Source organism: Thermobia domestica, chromosome 10 (genome assembly GCF_964235325.1).
Source record: "Thermobia domestica chromosome 10, izTheDome1.hap1.1, whole genome shotgun sequence".
NCBI lineage: Eukaryota > Metazoa > Arthropoda > Insecta > Zygentoma > Lepismatidae > Thermobia > Thermobia domestica.
In genome coordinates this window covers 228601101-228627788 of record NC_137463.1, presented here as the reverse complement: position 1 = coordinate 228627788, position 26688 = coordinate 228601101, and the positions used below count along the sequence as shown (strand labels likewise).

General features: G+C 35.5%; 1 protein-coding gene across 2 annotated transcripts in view; it reads right to left on the bottom strand.

Moving 5' to 3' along the window:
• Nucleotides 1-6165: 6165 nt before the first annotated feature.
• Nucleotides 6166-26688, bottom strand: part of LOC145663035 (polycomb protein EED-like) — a 49501-nt gene continuing 28978 nt past the window's right edge. For both annotated transcript variants that reach the window (XM_081729174.1, XM_081729175.1), the window contains exons 4-8: nucleotides 24616-24748; nucleotides 22843-23006; nucleotides 19719-19958; nucleotides 14945-15097; nucleotides 6166-8544 (exon numbers count right to left, since the gene is read on the bottom strand). In XM_081729174.1, the coding sequence (XP_081585300.1) occupies nucleotides 8344-8544; nucleotides 14945-15097; nucleotides 19719-19958; nucleotides 22843-23006; nucleotides 24616-24748 (891 nt within the window). In that variant the 3' untranslated portion in view covers nucleotides 6166-8343. The remainder of the gene's footprint in view (nucleotides 8545-14944; nucleotides 15098-19718; nucleotides 19959-22842; nucleotides 23007-24615; nucleotides 24749-26688) is intronic.

Sequence of the window (26688 nt, the reverse complement as noted above, 5' to 3'; positions counted from 1 at the left end):
ATGTTTTGGATCTGGCAACAATGACATAATATAGACACCGCGTTTCTTCCAACTGAACTCGTTCTTTCTTTCAATGTGCTTTGTTCGTGGTTTTAGTTTCCATCCCTCACGTGTATTTATTTGGTGGTATGTACTCCTGTTCCCATACCATATTTCTCTCATCTATTTTTATCCTTCTTACCTTACTACTGAAGGCGGAACTATCTTGTTCCGATATGTTTGGAGAATATTAGTTTTCCAGGGGAGGATATTTCAGTAAGTAGTCATTTAAAATAAAAAACTCTCATGCGACTATACTCTTTCTAGCCTTAGAAAAAAGTAGATGTAAACAAACCCACCGAACTACCAGTGGGTCTATGACCAGTGATTGGTTGTTGGTCTCATTGCACTAGTGTCCTACCGCAATATAATCCCTACTAAGATATTACTTTCAAATAAAGATATCTGAATTTATCCTGCATTTTGTGATAAGAAACGCAATATATTTAATGTTTAACAACAGATGTAGCTTTATTTCAACTTCATCCGTATTTGAATATACAGTAAAACCTGTCTTTAACGGACCCTTTATTAAACGGAAAACTGTCTTAAACGGAAATATTTCACGGTCCCATGAATTTTGGAGAACAAAACGTGTAAAACTCCCTTCATTAAGCGGAAACTGTGTTACGCGGACAACGGAAAGAAAAATAGACATTTAACGGAAAATTCTGAATTCCGGACTACAGCGTTTAGAAGATGTTTAGACATTCTGTGAGACACACATTACACTGTCTGCGATAAAATGTTCGTTCTTTTGTTAAATATTTCTGGACAGTGTTGACCTTCCCCAACCACTACTCATATTCACCCCCACAAATTGTCCTTAATCCCCGTAACTTCATCAAGAATCATACGGAATGTCGGAAAGAAGAAAACGAGATAGAGGAAGAAGAGGAATACGATACCGAGTTCCAAGAAGAGTGTAGAAGAAATACATATCAAGATTCCCTTAGAAGTCTAAAGGAACTGCAAAAATTCGCCTTACGAAAAAATGATTCTGATTCACTTAGTATAATTTCTCAGGCTAAAGTGTATGCGGAAAGTCAAGCAGCCAAGCAGCAATGTACACAGAAAACCCTGCTTGGCTATTAGAAAAATAAAGAAAACGTGTGCATAGCATATTTTGTATTCATTTTAATTTTTTTGTGTATTTATTTGTAGAAGAAAGAAGTACTGTAATCAAACAATGTACGTACAGCAATATATTTTCTCAGTATGCCCCTTTATAAGCATGTATTTTTTTTAAAGAAAGGAAAGGTCTACCTCCACTAAGCGAAAACCTGACTTTAACGGAAATTTTTGCAAGTCCCGCTCGATTCCGCTAAAGACAGGTTTCACTGTATAATATTTATTGCGCATGCGTGTGCGCTCCGACTCTGTTCATTTGAAATTATAGAATGCAGAGTTTCATGGCGACGATAAGTGACAATAGTCCGTCTCATGTTACAAAACATAAAAAAGGGCCACAGGAACAGAGGCAATCTCGTTTACACAACAATTTAAGAAAATTCATATTTCCAACATTTAACCATAATTCCAGTGGTTAGTGTATTAATTATTTACCAACCAACCGAGCCTTACACTTTAGAAATTTTGCGACATTAACCTAGCATTCGATCTTGCTGCTCACATCTCTCGCTGCCGAAGCACGTGAGAGCCGCGGAGTAATACATTTCGCTTTGTTTACGTCTACTTTGTTCTAAGGCTGGAAAGACTTTACACAATTGTAATGTTGATTACACTGGACAACAAATTTTAACTTTTTTCATACTTCGGAAATGAAAAATACATTTTCTTATGCAAATGAGGATGCTGAAGACGAAAATGACAATAAAAATCCTAAGTGTAATCGACAGAAATATGTGTTACGTAGTATTAACACTGTTAGATTCTTGTATCTTCTTTGTTGATTTTCACTTAAGTAGCTATGCTTCAGTATTGTTCACCCAAGTATCGTGATTCATATATCATTCGCTTGAAAATAAACCAATCTTGCAAATCGTACTATGCACGTGCGTATGTGATATACAAGAGGAGGGAAATTTGAGGTAAAATTAGGATTTTTTTTTATCTTCAAATGTAGCGCCTTTGGTGCGGCCTCGGCTGCAGGTATCAAAATATATATCTCGAAAACTACTGTGATTCATACGTAATGCGTGTACCAAGATTCATTATAATATCTACAACAGTTATGAGGGGAAAATATTTCTCAATCCTACATGACAATACCAAATTTCATATAGCGAAAAGTGATATATAAAAAGAATTCATGATTTATACGTCTTTCTCTTGAGAATAAAACAAGCTTTCAAATGGTACCATGAGAATGTGTGTGTGTGATGTACGAGAAAACGGAAATTGGGGTGAAATTGGAAATTTTCCGTTCATACAATCCCTTTTTTCAATATAGTGCCCCTTGGTGCCGCCCCGGCTACAGGTACACAAATATAATATACCTTGAAAACTACTGTGGTTCATACGTAATACATGTGCCTAGTTTCATTGTAATATTTACAATAGTTATAAGGGGAAAATATTTTTCAATCTTACTTGAAAATACCAAATTTCATGGAGGGAGAAGTGATATAAAATAAAAATATATAAAGTGACGTTCGTGCGTAAAGAGCAGAAAATGCATTTTGTTATGACGTTAGACATGAGCCAAAAATCACTTGAAGCAAGTATAGATTTTATGGTATGATAATTTATTATACTGTGCGTAGCACAGCGTTTGTCCCAAAGAATTTAAAAGGGTTAATAAGAAATTAAAGCCATATAAAATGGAAGTGATAAAAACTTACATGGATTTTACAAACGGCGCCTCTTTACCTGTCGCTTGCATTGTGATTCTGGAATATCTCTAGCAATTGTCCAATAATAATCAACAAGCATAGATTTGCTCCAGTGGTCCTGATGTCGTTTCTCCATCGTAGATGTAACTTGGTTGAAATGTTTCCCATGTTCATCGCTGACTGCTCCGCAATTTTTCGGGAAGAAATCTATGTGGGAGTGCAACACATGTATTTTTAATGACATATTACACCCCATTGCGTGGTAGGAAGATACTAGATGCTCCACTAGTTCCTTATAGTTCTGAGACCGCTCTTTCCTAAAAAATTCATCACCGGTCACCGTCGGAAAGTACCCCATGCAATCTTCTTCTTATTTTCTAATAGTGGATCAAATTCAGAATCATTCGAAAATTGTCGAATTTGAGGGTCAATAAATATTCCCTGCCTGCAGGCCCGTATTTAGGTAAGTGCTATTCTGTGCTCGAGCACAGGGCGGCAGTTATTTTTTTTTTTTTTTTTTTTTTTTTTTGATTCGCAAGAATGTTTAAAATTAGCAAGGGGTGAGGATGAACTTGAACATCATGATACTGTTAAACCCAGCGACCTCGAAAACTATAAATTCAACACTAATATCTGTAGTTTTCGATTACTTTTAAAATCTCGCCCCCTCCCTGCGGAGTTATGATCTTGAAATTGAATTGGATTAAAACTGTCACTATTCATCTCAGTGACCCCAAAAACTGTGAATTCAGGTCTAATAATATTGATCGTTTTTCGTGGGTGGGGGGAGGGGAGAAATTTTGTGCGGGGGCGGAAAATATTTAAATACGCGCCTGCCTGCTTGATTTTAGTTTCAGTAATTTGTGGAAATTTACGCAGAATATGCTTGAAAGCATCATCTGTTTGGTTCATACTTTAAACGAAGTACTTGATTAAACCTAATTTAATAAGTAAAGGAGGAAGTAAAACTTTAATGTATCAAAGGAATATATTGAACATTGTAGAACCTTTTAGTTCTTCAGAATGTAGCACAGGACGAATAGCTGAAGGGATAATGGGATAAGTAATGTCCTCTTTCTTTCTGGATAGACCTTTAATTGGAGGAACCATGCAAAAATAGCAGTTTGAAGTATGATCTGTCAGCTCTCTCCATATCATTGGAACTGCAAACGACATGCATGGCCTTTTTACATGTAGCCAGTCCCGCAAGTTTGTAGAACAAATATTGCAACATACGTATATGTGGTGCTCACTTCTTGTCCATATTTCCCACTTTACAGCCAAAGTACAAGTGATAGGCTTTCTTTATGACAGAGGTGAAATTTCATTTTTGATTGGCAAATGTTACTTCGCCGCAAACGTAACAAAAATTGTAACTGTTAATACATTTACGGGACATGTTTTCTGGTCAATACAGTTATATAACAATAAACAAAGAAGTAACACCACTCTTTAACCCACTATCTCATCACGCCCACGTTTGGGATGGCAAATTGCAACTACAAAACAACCTTGCACATGTTTTCTCTGTCAAACTCTTCAATACAAACTAAACCGTTATGTGGTTGATGTTTCTTTGTTAGCGATGAAGTGCAAGCGGTAAGGATAGCAATAAAGTTAACCGTCAAAAAGTAGAAGTTCATTGAAATAATGAGACAGCTTATGTTGCCACGAACTCTTTAATTTGCGCGCAGGAGCACATCTAATAAAAACGCATTTCTTTGAAATCTGAACTAATCTTTAAAAACTAATTTCATATTCGTTATCAGCACCCTAAAATTAGTAAGAATTAGTTACTTTTATCTCCGAAGCATTTTCACTGTTGACCAGTGTTAGGCTTTAAAGAAAAACTCTGTTTTGTCTTGTGTAGTTTTCAAGCAACATGAAATTCCTAAGATATTTGAGATCGCTTTATTGATAGAAGGTACTATTTAGCTTATTATTTAAAAATTCAAAAGAATTAAAAAAAAAAAAAATCCTTCAAGTCGGTGCACCCAAACTGTCCTCAGCCGGCTGCCACTCGACATTTTACATTCGCCGTCTCAATAAGACATAAATGGCAAGTGCGCGGTGAACTCCTTAATACAATACAACACCACGTTGAACCAGTAACAATGTGGCTCTTTTTCTGATGAATGAAAAAAAAAAAATAATGTCAAGACCAGGTATACAACCCCGAAAACAACAGATAGATTATCTAAAATGCATCGGACAGGGATTCCAAATCAATTCAAATGGTATGTGGAGTTGCTGAACACCGTGGTCAAGCCTTGGGTGGTTGCTGGAAAACCCTACGTGTGGCAGCGAGATTCAGCTCCCCGCCATACCGGCGGGAAGACTCAGAAGTGGTTGTCACGAAATGTTTACTAGTTCACCAGTCTCATTGTGTGTCCCCTAACTCCCGTGACTGCAATCCTATGAATTATGTTTAACGAGTGGTTGAGCAAGTAACTAACCGTGCTTCCTGTAACACCAAGACCAGCTGATCGACGGAATTGAGTTGGCGTGTGAGACTGTGCCTGCCGCATGTAACAGATGCTGGAGCTGCCTTAAGGTAGTTGTGGATGCTCAGAGTGGCTTTTTGAATAATTTCTCTTTTCACTGTTGCAATCTTGATGTCACTTTTCCATGTTTTCAATATATTTCGTTTTCATCCAGATTCCCTGTTGTTTCACCAGCAATTCTCAAATTTAGCCCAGAAACCCAGTAGCTGTCTTGTGGTTTCACTGCATGTAAGATCTTCCTTCGTTAAACCTTACTCTCACATACACTGCACGCTGAAAAATCACATACATATATGAAACTAAAACTATACCTACAATCATTAATAAAAAGTGTGTTTTGATTACCATGAAGTTTATTTTCCGTATCATCTAAGTGGATACCTTACTCTTTTTAGCGAAATGAACTAAAACCACTCGTCTAGAAATCCTTGTGTGTTTCATATAGTGTGTAATATCTAAACCGAAGAAAGCAGAAATCAAGCAATTCGTTGTGAATCAATGGTACAGAACTGCTGATTGGACCACTCTTTCATCAGTTAGAAAGCATCATTCGTTCGTCACAGGAGCACTATTACTGTAAGATTTACTTAATGATTTTAGATTATCCCTTCAATCGCATCTAAATTGGTTTGCTTCCAGATTTTTCTATTATATGCGCCCATTAATATACTTCTACATAGTCTTGATAAGCCTGCCTTGTAAAGTTTAAGGGGGTAAGTGCCAAATTTGGAAATGCATAATTTTTCTGCCACTATGAGACAAATATTTGGAATATGGAGTTACCTTTTACGTTCTTTTCGTTTGGAAATGATATTTGCGTTCCAAAATACATGTAACATTTTATTTCGTTCTGCAGTTCATACTACAAGCTTTAGTCTCTTTTCGACACTTCCAGAAACAAATACAGTATGCAAAGAATACCTGTAACTCCTGTATATTTCTCATCTACAAATATCTTGTATAAAATTGCAAAACAATACACAGACATGTTTACTAAACATAATTATTAAACTGACAATAAATATTTGCATAAAAGAGATATCAGTCTAAAATTATCATTACACGATCTGTTCTGAAACTCATCATACAAGCTACTGATTCTGTACAATTCGTATACACTGTCTTCATGTGAAACAGCGACACCTTCCAATATGACAGCTGAGTAAACTTCCAATAACAAAAAAATAATCCACTATTATTGCTTTGGTGCAATCGCAAGTAACACGTAAACGACATTAATTCCTTTTTTTGCTGCTACACTTTTTGCAAGAAAATATACAGTTAATTCTAAAAAGTTTCACTCAAAACGAGTCACATTTCCAGAATTAAGTTAATTTTTGTTCACATTATATAATACATTAAAAGTACAATAATACGTTAACTAAACTCACCTATAATGTACCTTGGAAATTCTAAAAGGATATTTATATTTCTAGTTTAATTTCGGCAACTAATCCTGTTGTCTTTGACGGCTAGACAGTAATGAAGAACTTTGGCTTCACAAATATTTTTACATTTTATTCAACTTAGTCTTTTTTCCGCACAGCACTAAAATCAGCAATTAACTTCTTAAAATTTTACTGACACCGTGGGCACAACACGCACTAACTCAAAACGAGTTACCAATATGAACGCACTCTACAATGTACTTTTACATACGTTTCATATAATATTAAAATGCTTCACTTCACTTCCTTTAAGATTGCCAGGTCACATTACAGGTGTTAGTTAATCTGAACAAAATGTGCCAAATAGAATCTGTGCTAATATAATAATAATACGGTTTTCTACATTTGTATCTATAGCTGGATGTATACAATGAGAGAAATATTGAGGGTTCAAAAGTCCCTCCCGAAATATGTAGATAAAATACTGGAAAGTTATATACTGATTTTCTTTTCTATGGTAATCTTATGGGTCCTTTAGTTTTTTCTTTTCTTTTACAAAAAAAGGAACATTGAGTACAAGCATTTTTGTACGCAATTATACCACATACAACAACCATTAAAAAAGACAGATAAGAAAATCGCATTTCATTGAGATAATCCTGAAGTTATGCTAGCTTATTATTATAGATATTTCGCAGTTTAGAACTACTCTGGTCAAACTTGTACTAAAGTATTTTTGCTTACATTGTCTAAAAAAATATTTACAAATATCAAAATAACTGAAGAAAGAAAAACAATGTAGCCCGATACCAGCATTTTGTAGTAGTTGTAATATTTACCAAATACTTAAAGTAGTCGACTAAATTCTTTAAAAACGAATTATTACTTCAGATAAATGTTCATTCTCCACTTAGTCAGTATTTCATAATCTTTTTATAGAAGTTACATTCTTTTAGGTATTTCCTTACACAAATAAAAAACACTTGTCACATTGACCTGCTATGTGGTTAACAAAAATTGACCATCATCCAGTCAAGGGTTTGATAAATACAATCTATACAATGAATACTGAAGAAATTCTTATTGTCCAAATCAACTCCAAAACACTTCAGGTGAAATTGATTTAAGTTACTATGTAACAAAACACTTTCCAGCTAAATAATAGGATCCAAAAGATTCAGTATTTCCAGTTATCTCAGATAACCTAACAAGATTATTATGTCGCTAATAGGAAACATCTGACCACATAAAGTACCACTGAAAAAAAAGTAATAATAATAAAAAAGGAAATAATTACAAACGCACATGTGCACTACAACTATACGACAAAATCCTTAAATGTACTCAGAAAAATACATATCTACATTTCCTTTAAACAGGAATCTGTATCGCAAAACGATTAGTTGGTTATGTAACTGCAGAAACGTTTGCACACACGCTCCGCGGAAGACAGCATCTCATTCACGAAATCATTCTTCCATTCTAGACTATTTTATGAGTTAATGACTCGAATATTCATATACAAACAGTTTCTCCTGAATGATATATGTACTGACCAATTCATTAAAAACAATTAATGGTCCTGCATTGTCAAAACCTAGTTTTTATATAGCCAATTTATGTTACTTTGTCCCATCTCCAAATGGTCCCGTCGTCACATACACACAACAATACACTTCCGTCCCTACTCAGACTGGTTTGACGAATAGCTGCAGTACATCGAGGGTGAACGAGGGTGCTGCATCTGGAATGAGTGGGGTCACTCACATCCAAATCCCATACATAAGTACGACCTACTTGGTTTCCAAGTGCCAATATCTGCAATGAAGTACAACAGATTTACATAGAATTATATCTATGCGAAAAGTAAGACAATAAACATGTGAGTTTCCCAGAGTTACTGACGAAGGCAACATAGATTGCTGAAACAGACTAGTGCAATTAAAGTGCATTTGGATGCAATAAATTGATACAGATTTTAGTAAGTCAAAATCATATCCTTAAATAAGTATACAACAAACATTTAGTCAATACACGCATGTAAGGTTTATTGAAAACTTGTTGAGCAGACTGTTTTTTACATTATATCTGATATCAATCTAAAATTTGAACAGTGGATTCTAGGTTAATTTTCACAGATCCGGTAGTTTTTTTTTTTTTTTTTTTTAATGAAAGAAAAATTTAATTGGAAACAAAATTCTAGAAGACAAATCTCAAACCAACTAACTTTTCACCATATTTATTGGGTGCATGTATTCTATTTGTGGGTGTGGAAAAATATTAGTCATCCTGACTTGGGTTATGTGAAAATCTGGTAACAATTCTAAGAAAACTCGTACACGTGTATTTTTTTTTTTTTTAATAATAACGAATTTAAGATTTTTTTCAGACACTATTAACAAAAATTAAGCAAAAATAATAAACGTCAACATAACACTCTCTTTTAAAATGTACAAATTGTAATTTACCTTGATTAGTGAACCAGGCCATTTTATACCTTGACGCAATGATCCCCAACACACTAATAGATCGCGATATTTTAGAATTTAAAAATTAATGTTATGTCATCCAGAAGGCCAACGACACATTTTATTTTTACTATGGATCTTTAATAATGAGCTGAAGTTTATTTCTAGACAGACTCTTTATCAGTCAACGACAGCAAGAATATTCAATTCTACTTAAGGATATTCGGTACTATATCAGGGTGTCTACTGGAATACCAGAAAGTAAATTCATGACTTTTTCATGACTTTTCATGACCTTTTTGTTCAAATTTTCATGACCATGGCGATAAAAATTTACCATTAGTAATAATAAACCCCTACCATCAGTGGCGCATCGGTTAAGATGAAGATCACATTATGTTCTTATTTGTCTAATGTACATAATGTCGATTAGCTGACAACTAATTTTAAAATGCAAGAGCAATTTAAAAGGCAGTAAACAAATTTTTAATTGCGGTTCAAGTATGGATTTAAGGCTTACCAGGTTCTATAGATTTTTAAAAAAATCTTGTGAACAGTCCCGTTACATTCAGCTAGGTTTTTTATCTGCATTTTATGTACTCTGAATTCTAAATTTATAATTTTCGTTTACAAGAAAAGACTGATTACGTAAATATACAATTCATTTCCATCGTGTCACATTTGAAATTAGCGTACATAAACATATTGATAAGACCTACTGAATTTGTTCATAATGGAACCTTCATCCTGGATGGGGTCTGATGCCTTCTTTCTTCTCTTTTTTCAAGGGTACTTTTACAAATATTTTTTTCTCACAGTCTGCATACTAGTATCACATCAAAACTTTAAAAAAAGTGAACACAAAAATGGACATCTTGATTGAATATCACATAATTAAAGAACTTATCACATAATTAAAGATCATAGTGAGTTTAGTAAAAAACATTTCATAAAGCTTTATATGTAGAAAATTATATTAGTTTACATAGAGTCTGGATACTTTCATATACTTTTAAGCTAGTCATATACTTTTAAGCTCTTTCCAAAGTATTCATAATTTTAGGGGTCGCTGAGATAAATAGTGACATTTTAATCCAATTCAACTTCAAGGTCATACTCCACTCTCTAGGAGTGAGGTTGGGAGATTTTAAAAGGAATCAAACACGACCAATATTAGTGTTAAATTCATAGTTTTCGAGGTCTCTGAGTTTAACGATATCAGTTTTCATGATGTTCAAGTTCATCGTCACCCCTTGGGGTGGGGGTAGGAGAGGATGACTTTTTCAGATAAAATAGCTAATTAGTAACTACTGTAATTAGAGCAAACTAAAAACATTAACATATTTTCTCGTGCTTGCACGGAACTATGCGGGTTGCTGCTCTTAAATATCACTTATTGTGAATCTTAAAGAAAGAATCTAAAATTCTGCTGCCTTGTGCTCGAGCACAAAATAGCACTTACCTAAATACGGGCCTGCTCTTACCAGTGAATCACTCTATACTGTATTTGAAGTTTTAATTCTGAGTATAATTATCCATCTAGCAGAAATTTGTCTGAAATTAAGCACTCAGAGAACTGCCCAAAGACAAAACAAATTATAAAAGAAATTCGTTTTAAAAAAATAGATCATCAAATTTAAAATCTGCATACTCAAACGAATAATATTATTTGCATAAGTCTAAAGGCCCAAAAATACACAATTTACATTTCTTAGAAGTAAAGAAATAGCAGATCAGAAAGTTGGACAGTAAAAAGTTGTTACTATATTACAGAGACTAGAAGATGAAATGGGGAGCAGCTAGGAAGACAGTAAAGTACCAGTTAGCCAGCACTAACTGGTGGGGGAAATTCTCACAATTACTGACCTGATACAACTGTTTCAGTACATGCAGTATGAGGTATAAAAGTATGAAGTATAAAAATATACTCTGAGATTTCAGATTTTCATGACCAGTTGGGTAAATAAAGGACTTTTTCATGGCTTTCATGACCACTAAGCAAAATATATGACTTTTTCATGACTTTCATGACTTTCATGACCAGTAGACACCCTGTATATAGAAATTTATACTTTTAAACTACATTAATTTATATTAGCATTAATAAAAAATCTAATAAGGGTATCGCAATATCATGAGAGATCTGCAAAGTGAGTAGTCAGTCAAAAATGGTTGGAAATTTGCCTTGACGTACATAAAAAATATCTACTAGCCAGTCAGAATTCTAAATAAGAAAGCTTGAGAAATACGGCACTAGACACTTGCTAAAATAAAAATATAGTTGCTTTCATTAATTGTGCTAAGAAGCAATATCCAGAAAGCATTTCATATATAATTTAAACTCCCTCCGCCAGCTCTTGTCCATTACATACTAGCAAACTAAGTTGTAAATAGTATTACCACATAAGTATAAGAATGGTAAATACTTCCATTCTTATAGCAATATATTTTTTGGTATAAGAACAGTTTCCTGCAAGCCATACTCGAATGATAATCGCAGCCCAACCCTTTTAACACTTCAGAAAAAAAAAGTTTATTTTACACCACGCTGCACTGTACCCCCTGTATCACTCTCCCGAGACCATGTCGTCCCGTCAAGTGACTCATCAAGGTTGGTATTAATGTATTTTCACACTTCCTAGGAATATTCAAATCGATTTGCTTGCACTTCCTATATTCAATACGATCCAAGTTTTCTTGGCAGTTTCAATGCGAATTGAGATCGCAAGATTTCGTTATTGGTTACTTCAACGTTATGTCGGCGAACTTGTATAAAAAGATTAGGTATTTCTACATAGAGATACTTATGAGCTTAACAGAAGCACCTGGAGTCGGAAACACTTCAGATGTTTGAGATAGTGACGGACAGGCGGCGACTATAGTACTGGGCTGTTGGTGTTTATGTGTAAGGGTAAACTCCGTACTACGTGAGGAGCAGTAGGAAGGAGTGCAGTGAACTGAGCAGACGGAGATAATGTAAAAAGGGTGACCACTTTGATTGTTGCTTGGTTATGTAGTGCGAGCGTAACGAAAGTGTGTTCCGACGGATAGTGTCCAAGGTAATGATGATCTACAAAACTCACGGCAAAGACGTCGACGAGGAGGAACTTTGGTCCAAAGGAAACCCTTACTGATAAGTCTCGTCTACCATTAAAGAAAACTGTCAGTCAGAACCGTCGTGCGGCTGCAGTTAAAGAGACGAAGGTACTCATAAACAACACTTCCCATAGCCTGTATCGATTTAGGGATTTAGATTTCTGAAATTTCGGCATCTATGGCCATTTTGAACGTCACGTATGAGGGATGACGTCCTTCGGCGAGCACATTATCCGGGGAAAATAAAGGAAAAACTGGCCTGGGACCTATAGATAGGTACTACCTCGGAATTTGCCTGGTATGAATGAAGAAAACCGAGGAAAACCTCATTCAGGATGACTGGCATGAAAAAGCTGTTTACACTTTTTCGACCGAATGCCCCCACCCACAGACTGTATCGACATCACACCCCACCGCGAGTTACATGACATGGGGCATACAGGGTCGGGTTGCACTGCCGAAACAACTGATAAGGTACAGAAAGTTTGGTAAGATGTCACAGTGCCGCGAACATGCAACATGGCCCGCTGATGACTGGAAACGTGTCATACGGTCAGATGAGTCATTGTTTGCTTAAATATATTTGCCAGTATATACATATATATTTATTCAAAGCGAATTAGCTATGCTGTGTACTTTTATTTTTCCAAAAGGTCATCTCAAAAACTCGGGGTCGTATTATATTCGAAATCGCGCTACAACGGTATCTTCCTTCTTTACTGATTACCAAAAACACCCTATGAATCTTGAAAGACGGTGTCGTGTCCGTCTTTTTTTTTCCGGGGTACTCCCGTTTCCTTCCATATTCTCATTCTACGAGGGTCGGCTGATAAGTTCTCGGCCCGACCCCTTCCGAATGTACTATCCTGATGTAATTGATGTCTTGTGAAATGTTGATCTTTTATATGTTTAAGTACCAAATTTCACGATTCTACCATGAACGGTTTTTATTTTACAGGTAATTGAATGAACCATGGCGGAGCTAGATGTCAAATTCACCAAAGAGGAGTTGCGAGGTGTAATGAACTTCATGCAACAGAAGTCGCCCAAGGAAATCCATGGTTGCATGCTAGACACATTGGGTGGGCAGTACCCTTCATACTCCACTGTGAAGAAATGGTGTGCGAACTTCAAGCGTGGTGAATTTTCAACAGAAGATGATAACAAGTCTGGCAGGCCAGTGTCAGTGTCAACTCCGGAATAAGTGGATCAGATTCATAACGTGATTTTGAGCAACAGACGGATTTCGCTTCAGAAGATAGCTGACAAAGTGCACACATCCAAAGAACGTGTTGGGTCAATAATCCATGATCAGTTGGACATACGCAAGTTTTCTGCGAAATTGATTCCGAAATGTTTGAATGCGGATCAGAAACGCGAACGTGTGAGATCATCGCAGGAGATTTTACGGCATTTTGCAAACTCCAAGGACGATTTTTTGGATCGGCTTGTTACCCAGGATGAAACGTGGTTGCATTACTTTGATCCGGAAACCAAACAGCAGTCATGAGTGACGCCACTCAGGATCTCCAAGGCCCAACAGATTAAAAGCACAAAAGTCCGCAGGGAAGGTGCTTGTTTCAATATTCTGGGATAAGGATGGTGTTTTGCTCAAAGACTACCTTCCAAAGGGCCAAACCATAACTGCAGAGTATTACTGCAGTCTGCTGGGTAAGGTAAAGGACGCTATTAAAGAAAAGCGCCGAGGAAAGTTGACACGAGGTGTCTTGTTCTTGCAGGACAATGCTCCCGTCCACAAGGCTGGCAGAACAATGGATTTTCTGAGGGACCTAGGGTTTCAGTGCATTGACCAGCCACCTTACTCGCCAGATCTTGCCCCTTCTGATTATTATTTGTTTCCAAAACTCTAAACAGCACTGAAAGGACACAAATTTCACAGTAATGAATAGGTGATAACAGCTGCGGAAGTTTTTTGCAAACCCTGAGAAATCTTTTTGAGGGGTTGGAGAAGTTGCAGCATCGAAGTGCCAAGTGTGTTGACCTTCGAGGGGGCCTATGTTGAATAGCCTCACACTTTCATGCCTGCAGCTCAAGTCCTTCTGGGTTGGGCCGAGAACTTATCAGCCCACCCTCGTATCAATTTTTCCATTATTCACTCGCCTTAATCATTCGTCTCTCTCAACCTATAGGGCAAATCCTAGAACGTGAAACTGAAATATTTTGAGAGACGATATCATCGAATGTACACTCATGTCCAAAATAACTGTTGCACATCTATAACTGTCTTCTTGTAAGAATATAATTTGATAATTATTTTGGAGGGTATTAATACTGATACTATGTGTATAATCGGGAAATATATATATTTGTGGTAAATTTCCCGGGAAAATAATTATAAATACGAAAATTAGAATGAGTAAAACAAAATGTTGCTAAATGGAGAAGAAAGTTTTATTTTCGTTTTATTGTTCTTATTTACTGCTCTTTTGACATGAAATTTGCCACATGCATGTCTTTGCCGATTATACACATACTAACATTATAAGAAATACCGGGCGAATTCGTTTTCAAATTATATTCCTAAAACAACATATTTATAGACATGCAACAATAATTTTGGACATGAGTGTACATATTCACAAGGGAATTAGAAACAAAATACGCCAAGAGCACTACTATATAACTATCTTTACCTTCTGCCAGAAGTCCATAGCAAACCTCACGAACCATATTTCGCATTCACGATATTCAAACCGATGAACAATAGTTACAGTGGTTTCATTGGTGCGGAGTTCTTTGTCATCAAGGCGTCCAGGTTTCCAACATACAATGCTGTTCTCACATGACTAAAACAAGAAAATAATAATAATAATAATAATAATAATAATAATGCAATATGCACATAATAATGCAATAATAATAATTATACAAGAAAGGAAACTACTATTACATATAACTATTTTTTCATGACAGAATAAACCATAAAAACTGTGGTTCAAATACCTTTGATACAACATTGTAACAAATATAGTCTATTATAATCAAATTTTAATGTATACTAATTTGCAGACCAATCGCCTAAATTGGAACAGAATAAATCGATGCAAAATTTAACTTTCCGAGTTAGCTATTCTAATTAGAATATTCTTTAGGATAATTAGGTTTCCGATCCCTTCAGAATACAAAGCTAATGAAGCGATCATGTAGACAGAGAAATCCAAATTCCTTTAACTTCCTTCACTGAATCTCATTCTCAAAAATGAAAACCTAGATATTTCAAGATATTCGTGTGTCACAGTGATTACTATCGAAAGCGTGGCACTAAAAATATTATTAAACGTTGAGTGAACGAAAGGGATTACTACAACTTTAAGGGATTCGTAGATACAGATATCCTATTATACTAACTGGAACCCCCCACGCTTCTTTCTTCCCTTCTAGAAAAACTCTGAAACGCATATTTAGTTATTTTAAAGAAAAAGCCAAATATCAAATTTCCTGTCTCTAAAGTTATGGGATTCCGAAATGTAGCCATCTTATTATAATAACTGTAATTCCTGTATATAACAACCTTTTACCTTACGATCTCATTTTCTTTCCTTTTAAGTCAAATATCATAAAGCACTGAAACAATTATTATAACTGTTTCCTACCTAGATATTATTATAACTATATTATATCTGAATCTTATATAACAATTATAATCCCCATTCATTTTCTTCCCTTCTAGAAGATCAAATATCTGAAATTGCTGAAACATGTTTCAAGTTATTTTAAATGAGATGTCAATATAATACATTTCTTGTATCTAACCCAGCGTTTCCCAACCGGTGTGCCGTGAATGGGCCGCCAGTGTGCCGCGAGGAATCGAAACAAAATTATTAATTTTATAGCAATCAAATTGCAAAACGTAGGGGAAAATGTATATTTGTATTTCACATCACTATGAACCTCTGCTATGAATCTACAATTTTAAGTTTCATACCGGGTTACTGTTCTGTACATTTCTAATGTTGTAAAAAGTATTTGTTATCATTGTTATGACCATTATTGCTTCTTTACTGTTGCAGACTATTTCGTAACTTGAAAATTTAAAATATCATCCAATCCTTTCGAAAAATTACCTACATTCGTGTTTTAAAAGTAGAAAAGATTTGTTTGTTCGATCGTTATTTAGTGATCTTCCTTCTTAGTAACAGGTTGGATACAGTTTTTAAAAAGGAAGCGTATTTTTAAAAACCTGAGTCCAATATTTCATTGCAATTGTTTTCTATTTTTAAATTAGAATGATAAATAAGCATAATGAGTTACCACGCGGGAAAAAAAGAGTGACAGAGCTTTCTTCTCTGTGAGGAGATCAATAATCACAGAAAAAATAACACCAAATAATAATATATATATATATAAGTGTGCCGCGAGAATCCAAGTAACACCCGTAGTGTGCCGCAAGTTGAAAAAGGTTGGGAAACGCTGATCTAATCTTTAGTCTCTCGGAGATATAGGCATTTTACTATAATAATTTCCCCCCTCTCCTTTCTCGTCGAATTTCCAAAATTCCTTCCTTACTGGTATCTTACGTCACAAATCTTTTGTACTGTCTAAATTTGATATTCTATCTTAAGCGGTTTGACCTAAGCGTTGATCAGTCATTTACACAGGACTTCTTTAATAGGTATATAAAAATGAACAGTAATATTAAAACTAACATGGAGGCCAGGAGCAATATACTCATTTCTAGCTTATCAAAACATTTGTACGAATCCAGGTTAAAATACTTCATAAGTTAAAAATAACAAAGAAATTGAAATCGACAAAAAATTTAACACAGAGTGGGATAACCACTAAATAATATAAACGAAAAGTGCTTCTACATGGCAGGCTTATTTGTGTAGTAAAAACCTGATATTAGTTATTAGAAATTGGAATTAGATTTCTGGGCTTTCGGCATCTACGACCATGTTAGTCCGTCATGTATGAGGGATGACGTCCCTTGGTGATCTCACTACCCGGGAAATTGGAGAGGAAGAAAGGAATAGGGAAGCGACCTGGGACCATCAAGGCATTTGCCTGGTGGGAATGAGGAAAAGTCACGAAAACCTCACTCAGGATGGCTGGCCTGGAAAAGCATTTACACTTTTTCGACCGAGGAATCAAACCCAGGACCGCTCGCACCAAAGACGAGAGCGTCAGCGACTACGCTACGCTGGCCCACTGATATTAGTTGCTCTCTTCTTCTAAACCTTTTTCCTAGTTAGCTGGGGTCGGCTTTTCGGATCGCTTGTCCTCCATCTGTTTCTATCTTCTGTGTGACACCACTCCACCATATCGTTCTTAATACACTCTTCCCCATTTCTTCTTTGGTCGGCCTCGGGGTCGTTTCCCACTCACTTCTATAGCATCTACTCGGTGAACTACGTATTCCAAAGGTCTTCTTCTTACATGCCCAAACCATCTCAGTCTACTTTCTTGCAGTTTCTACTACTGGTCTCACCTTTATTGCTCTCCGGATCACTTCTTCCTTAATTTTGTCCTTCCGCTCACTCCACACATACATCGCTGCATCTTCATCTCCGCGACATGTAACTTTGTTCCTCTCTCTTCTTCGTCGTCCAACATTCCACTCCTAGCAATAAGGCAGGTCTCACTATTGTTTTGTGAACCTTTCCTTTAAGGTGTATTGGTACTCTATGGTCACACAACACTCTTGCCGCTTCTCTTCATTTCGTCCAACCGCTGCTAATTTTGCTGTTTACATCTTTTCTATTCCTGCGGTTTCCTCAGAACTGATCCCAAGTACTTGAATTTCTTCGTCCTTATCACGTTTTTCATCAAGTTGTATTTTTGTATTCTCGATTACAGTTTTCCTGAAAGGACAATGTAAATATTCTGTCTTAGTTCTACTAATTCTAAGTCCTTTCCTTTCCAATGCTCCTCTCCACGCATCTAATTTTTCTTGCAGCGCTGCCTTGATCTCACTCACCACCACGATGCCATCCGCAAATAGCATATTCCAAAGTGCTAATTCTTGGATATCCTTTGTAAGTTCATCCATCACAATTGTAAAAAGGTATGGGCTAAGACTAGATCCCTGATTAAGTCCCACTTTAACTGCAAACTCTTCTGTGATATTTTCCATAAGTAGAAGCTTTGCTTTGGTATAATTAAATATAAACTTTAAGAATCAGAAGAAAGATATCTTAGCTGTTGTGTGTATATACGATTGTACAGTTATCCTGTATCACATAGTGTCTGATGAAGCCAAAGAGTTAGTTGGCGAAACTGTAACAAGTGTTGAACTTTAACGAAAATATATAGTTTTGCTCAGCAAATAATTAGTTTATATTTAAAACTCTTCTGTTATTCTGCACGTGCTCTTCACTGATATTAGTTGTGTGGTCATTCTATCCGGACCTTAAAGGCAGATGAGAGTAAGTCATTTTTATTAAATTTTTAGGAGAGACAGAAAACAGTGACTTACTTCTTTTTGCCTTTAAGTGCCTTCGGACTTATATCCAATTTTATTGTTGCTATTTGATAAAGTATTCATAATACAACTACAAGCTTTTTAAGAATAAGAAGATATCAGAACACGCGTTTCAAATCTGGCAATAACTCATTTTCCGGAAAAAAAAAAAAAAAGACTTACTCCCCTCTGCCTTTAAGATCCAGATATGTTACGAAAGATTTTCATCACATAAGTACATTTAAGTTACAAATATTTCATAATAACAGGTTTTCTCTACGCTGAAGTAAAGTGTAACCAACTATGTATTTACGCAGTGGAAAACTTAAATTTTAGTACTTGTTTTTCGAGCAAACTTCAACAATACTTCAATATTTTATTTTTATACAAGATCCACAAAACCTTTATAGGATATAAAGGGTATTCCAAACATTTTTCATTTCATGTCCAATGAGTCTTCTTTAAGATGTGCAGACGAAGTAGTGAGTTGGTGCTCCGAAGTAATACGGATACATTGCAGCTTGAGGAGTAAAGTTTCTTTTTCAAAACTGAGTAGAGTAGTCTAAACAAAAATTAGGATTCAATAATCTTATTAAAGCACATAAATACAAAACAAAACTAAAAAATCACATCAACCAGATAACCTGCCAACTCTATTACTCTGCGTTCAACTGTCAGTCAAACACGAAATTGACAATGCAGCTTGACTGCTTCAGCACATTAGAGAAGCGACCTTTCGTCACGTTCTTCATAGTATAAATCCTGTTCTTGCCTTATTCTGCCTATGATTATGCCTGGTATCAGCAACGAAATATCTTAACCTTATTTTCATTTGATTACAGCCATTTTCAATATTTGTGTTCACTATGAACTTCCAAATAAAATCATTAAGTTTTTTTTCGAATTCTGTGCTCCTTCGTTTACGTGTTGCGTGATATGATTTTTAATTAAACGTAGAAAAAAGTTTGCATTACTGCATGATAAACGAAATGCTTCGGACTCACCTTTGACAGTACGAAGTCCCCGAGCCATCGAACACAATCGACATAATTCCGGTGGATATCCCTTGTAGAGAAGTCCGGAAAATGTTCTTTCACAGAGTCAAAAGGACGTACACTGCGATTAGCATTAAATGTATAAGAATTACGAATAGCTTCTTGAAGTTTTTCTTTGTCCAACCGCCATAATTTAAGTGAATGATCCATCCCACATGACATAATGCGTTCTCCACGAAGATCGAAGTCCTAGGAAAGAATGATTTAAATGCTCATAGTAAATGTTTCAAAATATTAGCACACATAATAAGAAATAGATATCTAGTAAATATCTTTTACTACATCTTTGTTACCAAAAACTGTGAAAACTTCCCAACTTCTGAGGATGTAATTGGCAAATGAAACTGTGGTGTGTAAGTGTATATTATTCGCTTATAACACTTTAAAATTTAACCCCTTAGCAACAGGCAATGTAAAAACAGTCTTTACCTCACAAATACTTTATATTCAAAGATAATAGGGATGCATTTATAACGGACAATTTGAAAATGTGCTTTGTTCTTAAATGCAAAAGAATGCAATACGCAAGTAATGTTTGCCGCGCTGCTTATTTAGAACAAATATTAATAATAATAATAATAATAATAATAATAATAATAATAATAATAATAATAAAAAGCATGTAACTATGCAATCTGACCAATGGTCGATCATGGGTTTTGGCTTACCGTGCTGAATGTTGATCATTACGTTGCATAAATCCTTCTACAAACCAGTCACACCTCTTCATTTTTGAGCTTGGTGTTTACCAACTTCTTTACACGTTCCTTCCGATGAGCTCATTCGCGGTTAAGCGGTTAGCACACGCGCCTTTGATGTGGGAGACCCGGGTTCGATGCCCGGTGGGAGTTCATGTGGTTCGGATTCCACGTTAATCAGTAGGTCCCGTCTGATATAGCCTCGCTACTGAAAGGAACGTTAAAATCAACTCAACTCAACGTTCCTTCCGATGCTTTATATTCTCTACATATACATAACCTCTTAACAATCATGACTGTTCATTAAAATATTATTTCAGTGCGACACAAGGTAGTCGCGTTATACTTTAAGTAAGTTAAGTGTGATGAACAATGTTTTCAAGAAAGACGATGTAGTGGCTGGTCTAAAAAGGAATTGATAGCGTAATGGTTAATCCAAATGTCCAATAAGCCGAAGATCCATACTTCATGCCTGGCCAAGTGGCACATCTTAATCTTTCGATTTTACTCTTTGTTTTACTTAATTTCGGATGAACTAGTGTACGTCCATGATGATCTTATCTGTTAGGTGATATCAATATTCTTACCGAAGTAAAGTATTGTCTAATGTAACCATAAAAATCATTAGATGCAAACTTCCAACGATAACTACGAAACATTACTTTGAAAATACGAGGCGTGTTTTTTTAAGTAAGCAACATTTCTAAATAATTAAATAAATAAAAACAACTATAATTTTTGTAACAATTCTATTGTTACACGAAAACCTGTACCTTAATCTACTTTTCTACATAGTTTCCACGAATATCAAGGCACTTATCGTATCGTACAACAAGCTTGTGAATATCATCCTCATAGAAGTCTGTCCCGATTTGACAACCACTGCAACACGGCCATGAGCAAAATTTTCGATAATTTAAGCGTTGAGTCATAATTTCATAAAGAATACTTCTTGCAACTTGAAGAAACTTCGCAGATAACAACGAAATCGTAAAGCGTCTGTTCTTTTTCATGTCTTCGTCAACTTTCTGCACCGAATCTTCAGTGATAACAGAAAGTCGCTCACTTCGTTCCTCATCATGAATATTCGTGCAGCTATCTTTACAAGTTCTAACTCATTTCCTTAAAATTCCATCACTCATAATGTTTTCTCCATACATGTCATTAATCTGGCGATGAATTTCAGCCACTTTCACGCCTTTAGCACTAAGAAAACGAATTACAGCGCGTATTTCACAGTCGGCGGAGCCTTTTCAACTACCCACAAACCATAATAAAACCATCTACTACTAAACAAGAAAGAAAGAAAGAAAGAAAAAAAAAACGTGAATGTAGACAAAACTATGGATTTCACACAAATATTGGTAATTTTACATTATTTTTACATGTCTCGGCACCCTTTTTACTATGGGCCCCGTTCCTTAGCTGATGGGGGCTTAAAATAAAAGTAAACGCTTTCTTGAGTTTCACCATTGAGCTCAGCGACCCCGAAAACTATGGATTTGACTCTAATATCGGTCATTTTCGATTAGATGTACATGTCTCGGTAACCCTCCCTCCTCCCAGCAGGTGGCCCTGGCCCGCATAAAATGGTAGATTAATTTGAAAGCCATTACTAATGGAAGCGTCACCATTGATCTCAACGACCGTGAAAACTATGGATTTGACACTAATATCGGTGATTTTGGATTAATTCTAGAACATTTTGGAATATTCAATCAATAATGATTTGTGTAGAAAGAAAAGCAACATTGAAATTGAAAATAAAGAAATGCACGCATTGTCGTTAAGATTTAACTTTTTTTTTTTTTTTTTTTTTTTTTTTTTTTTTTTTTTTTTTTTTAAAGCACAGTAACACCGTTGCTAGGGCGTTTTCTCCCTCTAGGACCCATGCTGGTCCAAACCGAAACCTTCTTCATGGATGGCAGATACAGGGCTACAATACCACATAACTTCCATGGGGCTCTGGGTCTTGGTTTCGGAGCCTTTGTGGCACGCACGGATAAACCACACTTACTTTTATTATATATATTTATTTATTTACAAGTGATGTTCTAGACACTTTCCCTTATTCTCTTGTAGGCGACTTTGCATGTACTTGCACTAGTCCACTTTTGAAAGGTCCTCCATTTCATCTCAATAGTTCCCAACAAACGAAGAAAATCATTTTATTATTGGCCATTTATTTCCGCTGAGCTTAGCACACAAAAATAACACCAGTTTTTCTTCAGTCAGACCTCTAATTATTTAAGTGGGTCAAATTGATTTCGCTTTTGCATGCTTTGAACGTAATTTTATTCAAAACAAACAACAATAAAAGTACCTCTAGAAACAAATGGAACAAAATAAAAATCGAAGTTCACATAGATACTTACTGCACTTAACACCTCGTCTCGATGTCCTTCGACTCCGCCAAATATGGCAATACATAAGTCTGTCTTGATATTCCATAGTCGCAACGCGTGATCTTTGGATACGGAAAGAAGAAGGTTTGGATCCCGAGGGTGAAATTTTAGTTCATTGATAGCATGGCCATGACCTATATTAGGAATAAAACAAAAAACAAACAAAAAAAAATACAATAAAAAGGAACACTTGAATCTACATGCTACAAGTAGAGAAATAAACGACGAGATTATTAGCACAGATAATTTAGGGAAACAACGGCAATTTGGAGCGATTTTGTCACGGACTACGTTAAATTTTTGTACATGATTGTACTTTGAGTTCATTACTCTTCAAAATGACTTACAAAAATAGTGAAACAAAATTTTGGATATTTCAAAACTCATTTGTGATTAACCTAAAATTTCTTTGTCTATAAAACTGCTTTGTAATTCTGTCTTTTGTTGCCCCGTACTGATGTCAACGTCATCGTGTAAGTTCATGCATTGACAAACATGATTATATTCCTGTAGGTACATGTACCTACTATTTTGCCATTAATGCAGTGAGTATGTGACCTCACCATTAGTCGAGAGACAAAACCACTTCAAAATTGTAACTAGAGGCATTAGACTTTATACTTAGACTAGGAAGGAAAAAAAAATCGTATCCAACCTGGGCGCGAACTAAATATTAAAGTTATAGATTATCAATAATAAAGTGTTCCATCAATATGAGCTCGCACTATAAGACCATCTGAAAATTCAACATCAAATAAGGTATGTACTTGCATAATATTCGTCAATATCTAATTTTGATACGGTACTTGCACCATTTTCACAGACATAAACGTTAACTACATGCATTCTCCAAAATTCAATTCTTTTCATTTCACTCTAAACAAAATGTCCATGAATACTCTTGTAAGATTACCAATGTCTAGATTTCAAAAAAAGTCGGTTATTGCTATGACTGAGGTATCTCTAGCATACGTCCCTAAAAGATGTTATTTATAAATAAACTCATAACATAACTACAATATGTGACTCTAAAATATTAGAATTATCCTGTAAGCTTTACGAGTATTAAATCCCGGAATTAATACAGGCGTACTAAAATCTACACCATTAATAAAATACATCAATTTCTTTTAAAAAGAAAGAAAAATCCAGTACCCGTAAGGTTATAATAAAATCATCAACATGAAGAAGTACAAATGTCTTCTTTTGAACTTCCATATAAAAGATAACGCATTTTACTGACACGACAATAAATAATAATTTCCTTGAAAAATACAAATACAAATACAAATAATAATAATAATAATAATAATAATAATGATGATGATGATGATGATGATGATGACGATGATGATGTTGCCACACAGTAAAGGCTTAATGTTGTGACTGGTTTTAAAATAAATACAACAAGTTTTAAACAGAGATCACATAACTCACGTATAATCACCGAAATTAGCTCTCACATGGCCAGATCAATTGGAAGTTCTACAAGTTTACCGAACCAACGGAAATAGCAATAAATATATTCGAAGAAACCACTCTTTTACTTACATTTCTTCTGAAACTTTAAGATTAATATTAGTTTTTTCTCTTTCTTTTCTTTCTTTTTTAACGTCAAATTTAACGCCACCAAAGTGCTATGTTTGAACCTCATTTCCATATTTAAGTTCACACGGACGGAATATACAATGATACATGATCTCGTACATTTTAACTGCTGCAACACAAGCTAAATTTACTTACCTATGTAATGACGAATGCAAGCCATTGTAGCTGGGCTAAAAATACGAATAATTCCTCTCGAGCCTGCTACAGCTAAAAGAGGTTTGCCGGCTTCGTCGTACGACCAAGCACATGTGTAATAGTTTTCATCCATCTATAAATCCTAGTTAAGGAATAACTGTCAGAATTTTCAAGGATATTATTTAAACTATTGTTCAAAGTGGTCTCGACATTTCGACCTGCTGCACACCATTTAGAGGGTACTCTTAATATACACTAGGGATGGCCAAAATTTTCCGGAATCCGGATTCCGGAAATTTTGTTTTCCGGAATCGGAAAATTTACTTTCCGGAATTCGGAAAAATTCCGGATTTCGGAAAAATTCCGGATTTCGGAAAAATTCCGGAATTCGGAAAAATTCCGGAATTCAGAAAAATTCCGGATTTCGGAAAAAATCCGGATTTCGGAAAAATTCCGGAATCCAGAAAAATTCCGGATTTCGGAAAAATTCCGGAATTTAGAAAAAATCGGAATTTTTCCGAAATCCGGAATTTTTCCGATTTTACTTTCTGGATTCCGGAAAGTAAAAATTCTGGAATTGGCCATCCCTAGCTAGTAGCTGTTAAAAGAGAAACACAATAATGAATATATATACTGTATTAGTTTCTTGTAGTTGGATATGTCTTTATCACTTACGTAGACAATTGCTACTGCAGTTATTTACTGTTTCATAAGGAAGGGCTTATTTTCACACACAAAAAAGTCGCCGGTATGTCTCAAACATTATCGCGTTCCCACCTGCAGCTGCTCCAAAGCACTGCAAACTACTTTATAACCAGACGAAAGGCAGTGGAGGAAAAGAAATCTCAACAAATATTCTAATAACATTCGCTTATTGTCAACATACCTACAGTGAGCGCAGAAAGTGTTCGTACACCGTGCATACTTTATATTGAAAACAGCTAGCATGAGAACGGGAGGTGGAAAATATATATATAACCAGAATTAAGACTACACATTCATACATTTTATTTCTATATACAAGAGAAAGGCCAAACAAACACAATCACTGTTTTGTTCAGAAGAAAAGAGAGATTTCCTTTTTTGTAAACGCAAAATGTCACCGTACACTTATGCTTGAATTAGTGCTTATAAAGTATATTACGTTATTTGATATTTTGTGGGATTACCCTGTGCGTTAATGATTGTCTGTAGTCTTCGTGGCATTGATTTCACCTGTAGTAGTTCGTAGTTCTGTAGCTTCGGGACTGATTATGTCCCATTCTTCTTGAATAGCTTTTCTTAGGCCTTCTTTAGTAGAGACAGGGCCGGCGCGAGAGAGGGTCGAGCCGTGCCACCGCCCAGAGCGGCAAGTCTAATGGGCGGCAAAATTTGAAAAAGAAAAGAATACTATCAAAATATAATGCTTCGTAATAGGCTCACATGGAAAAATAAGATTGTGTTAACCTGAGAATATAATTGAACTTACTTTACTCACATTCAAGAAAATACTCTCTCAGGAAATTCAGAGCATTCCTCCTCGTTTTCAATTATCAAACTACTAGCCACAGGTATCTCGTTCAATATTTCCCTTGTAGCAGTGTAGATAGGATTTTGAGCTAGAGTGCATAAGATTATCACGGTGTCTTTTTATATTTTTTTCTATTCAATAATGTTCTAACGCTCCGCTCCAAGTATGCAAAAGGTACACTCCCACTTGAGACAGGCCGTTCTAGCCTGTAGCATCCAGGGGCGGATTCAGGACGAACTACTGGGGGGGCGGTGGGTTGTAATACTGCTACTTAGAGCTACTTTTAAGAGCTTCAAAAAATAAACTATATAATTTATTTATATATAAAATAAAAAAGTTTCCTCTTCTGGGGGGGCAATCGCCCGATCGCCCCCCCTGGATCCGCCCCTGGTAGCATCTAGAGACATTTAGGTTCTAATAGCGAGTTTTTGACCAATTTACAAATTGTTCATTCCGAATATAGTAAATCGTACAGCGTATTATTTCTTGAGAAATGTCTCATTTTTTGTATAGCTAAAAAAAGTTTATGACTTTTTTTTCTGCGTCAGTTCAACGTTAGGCCA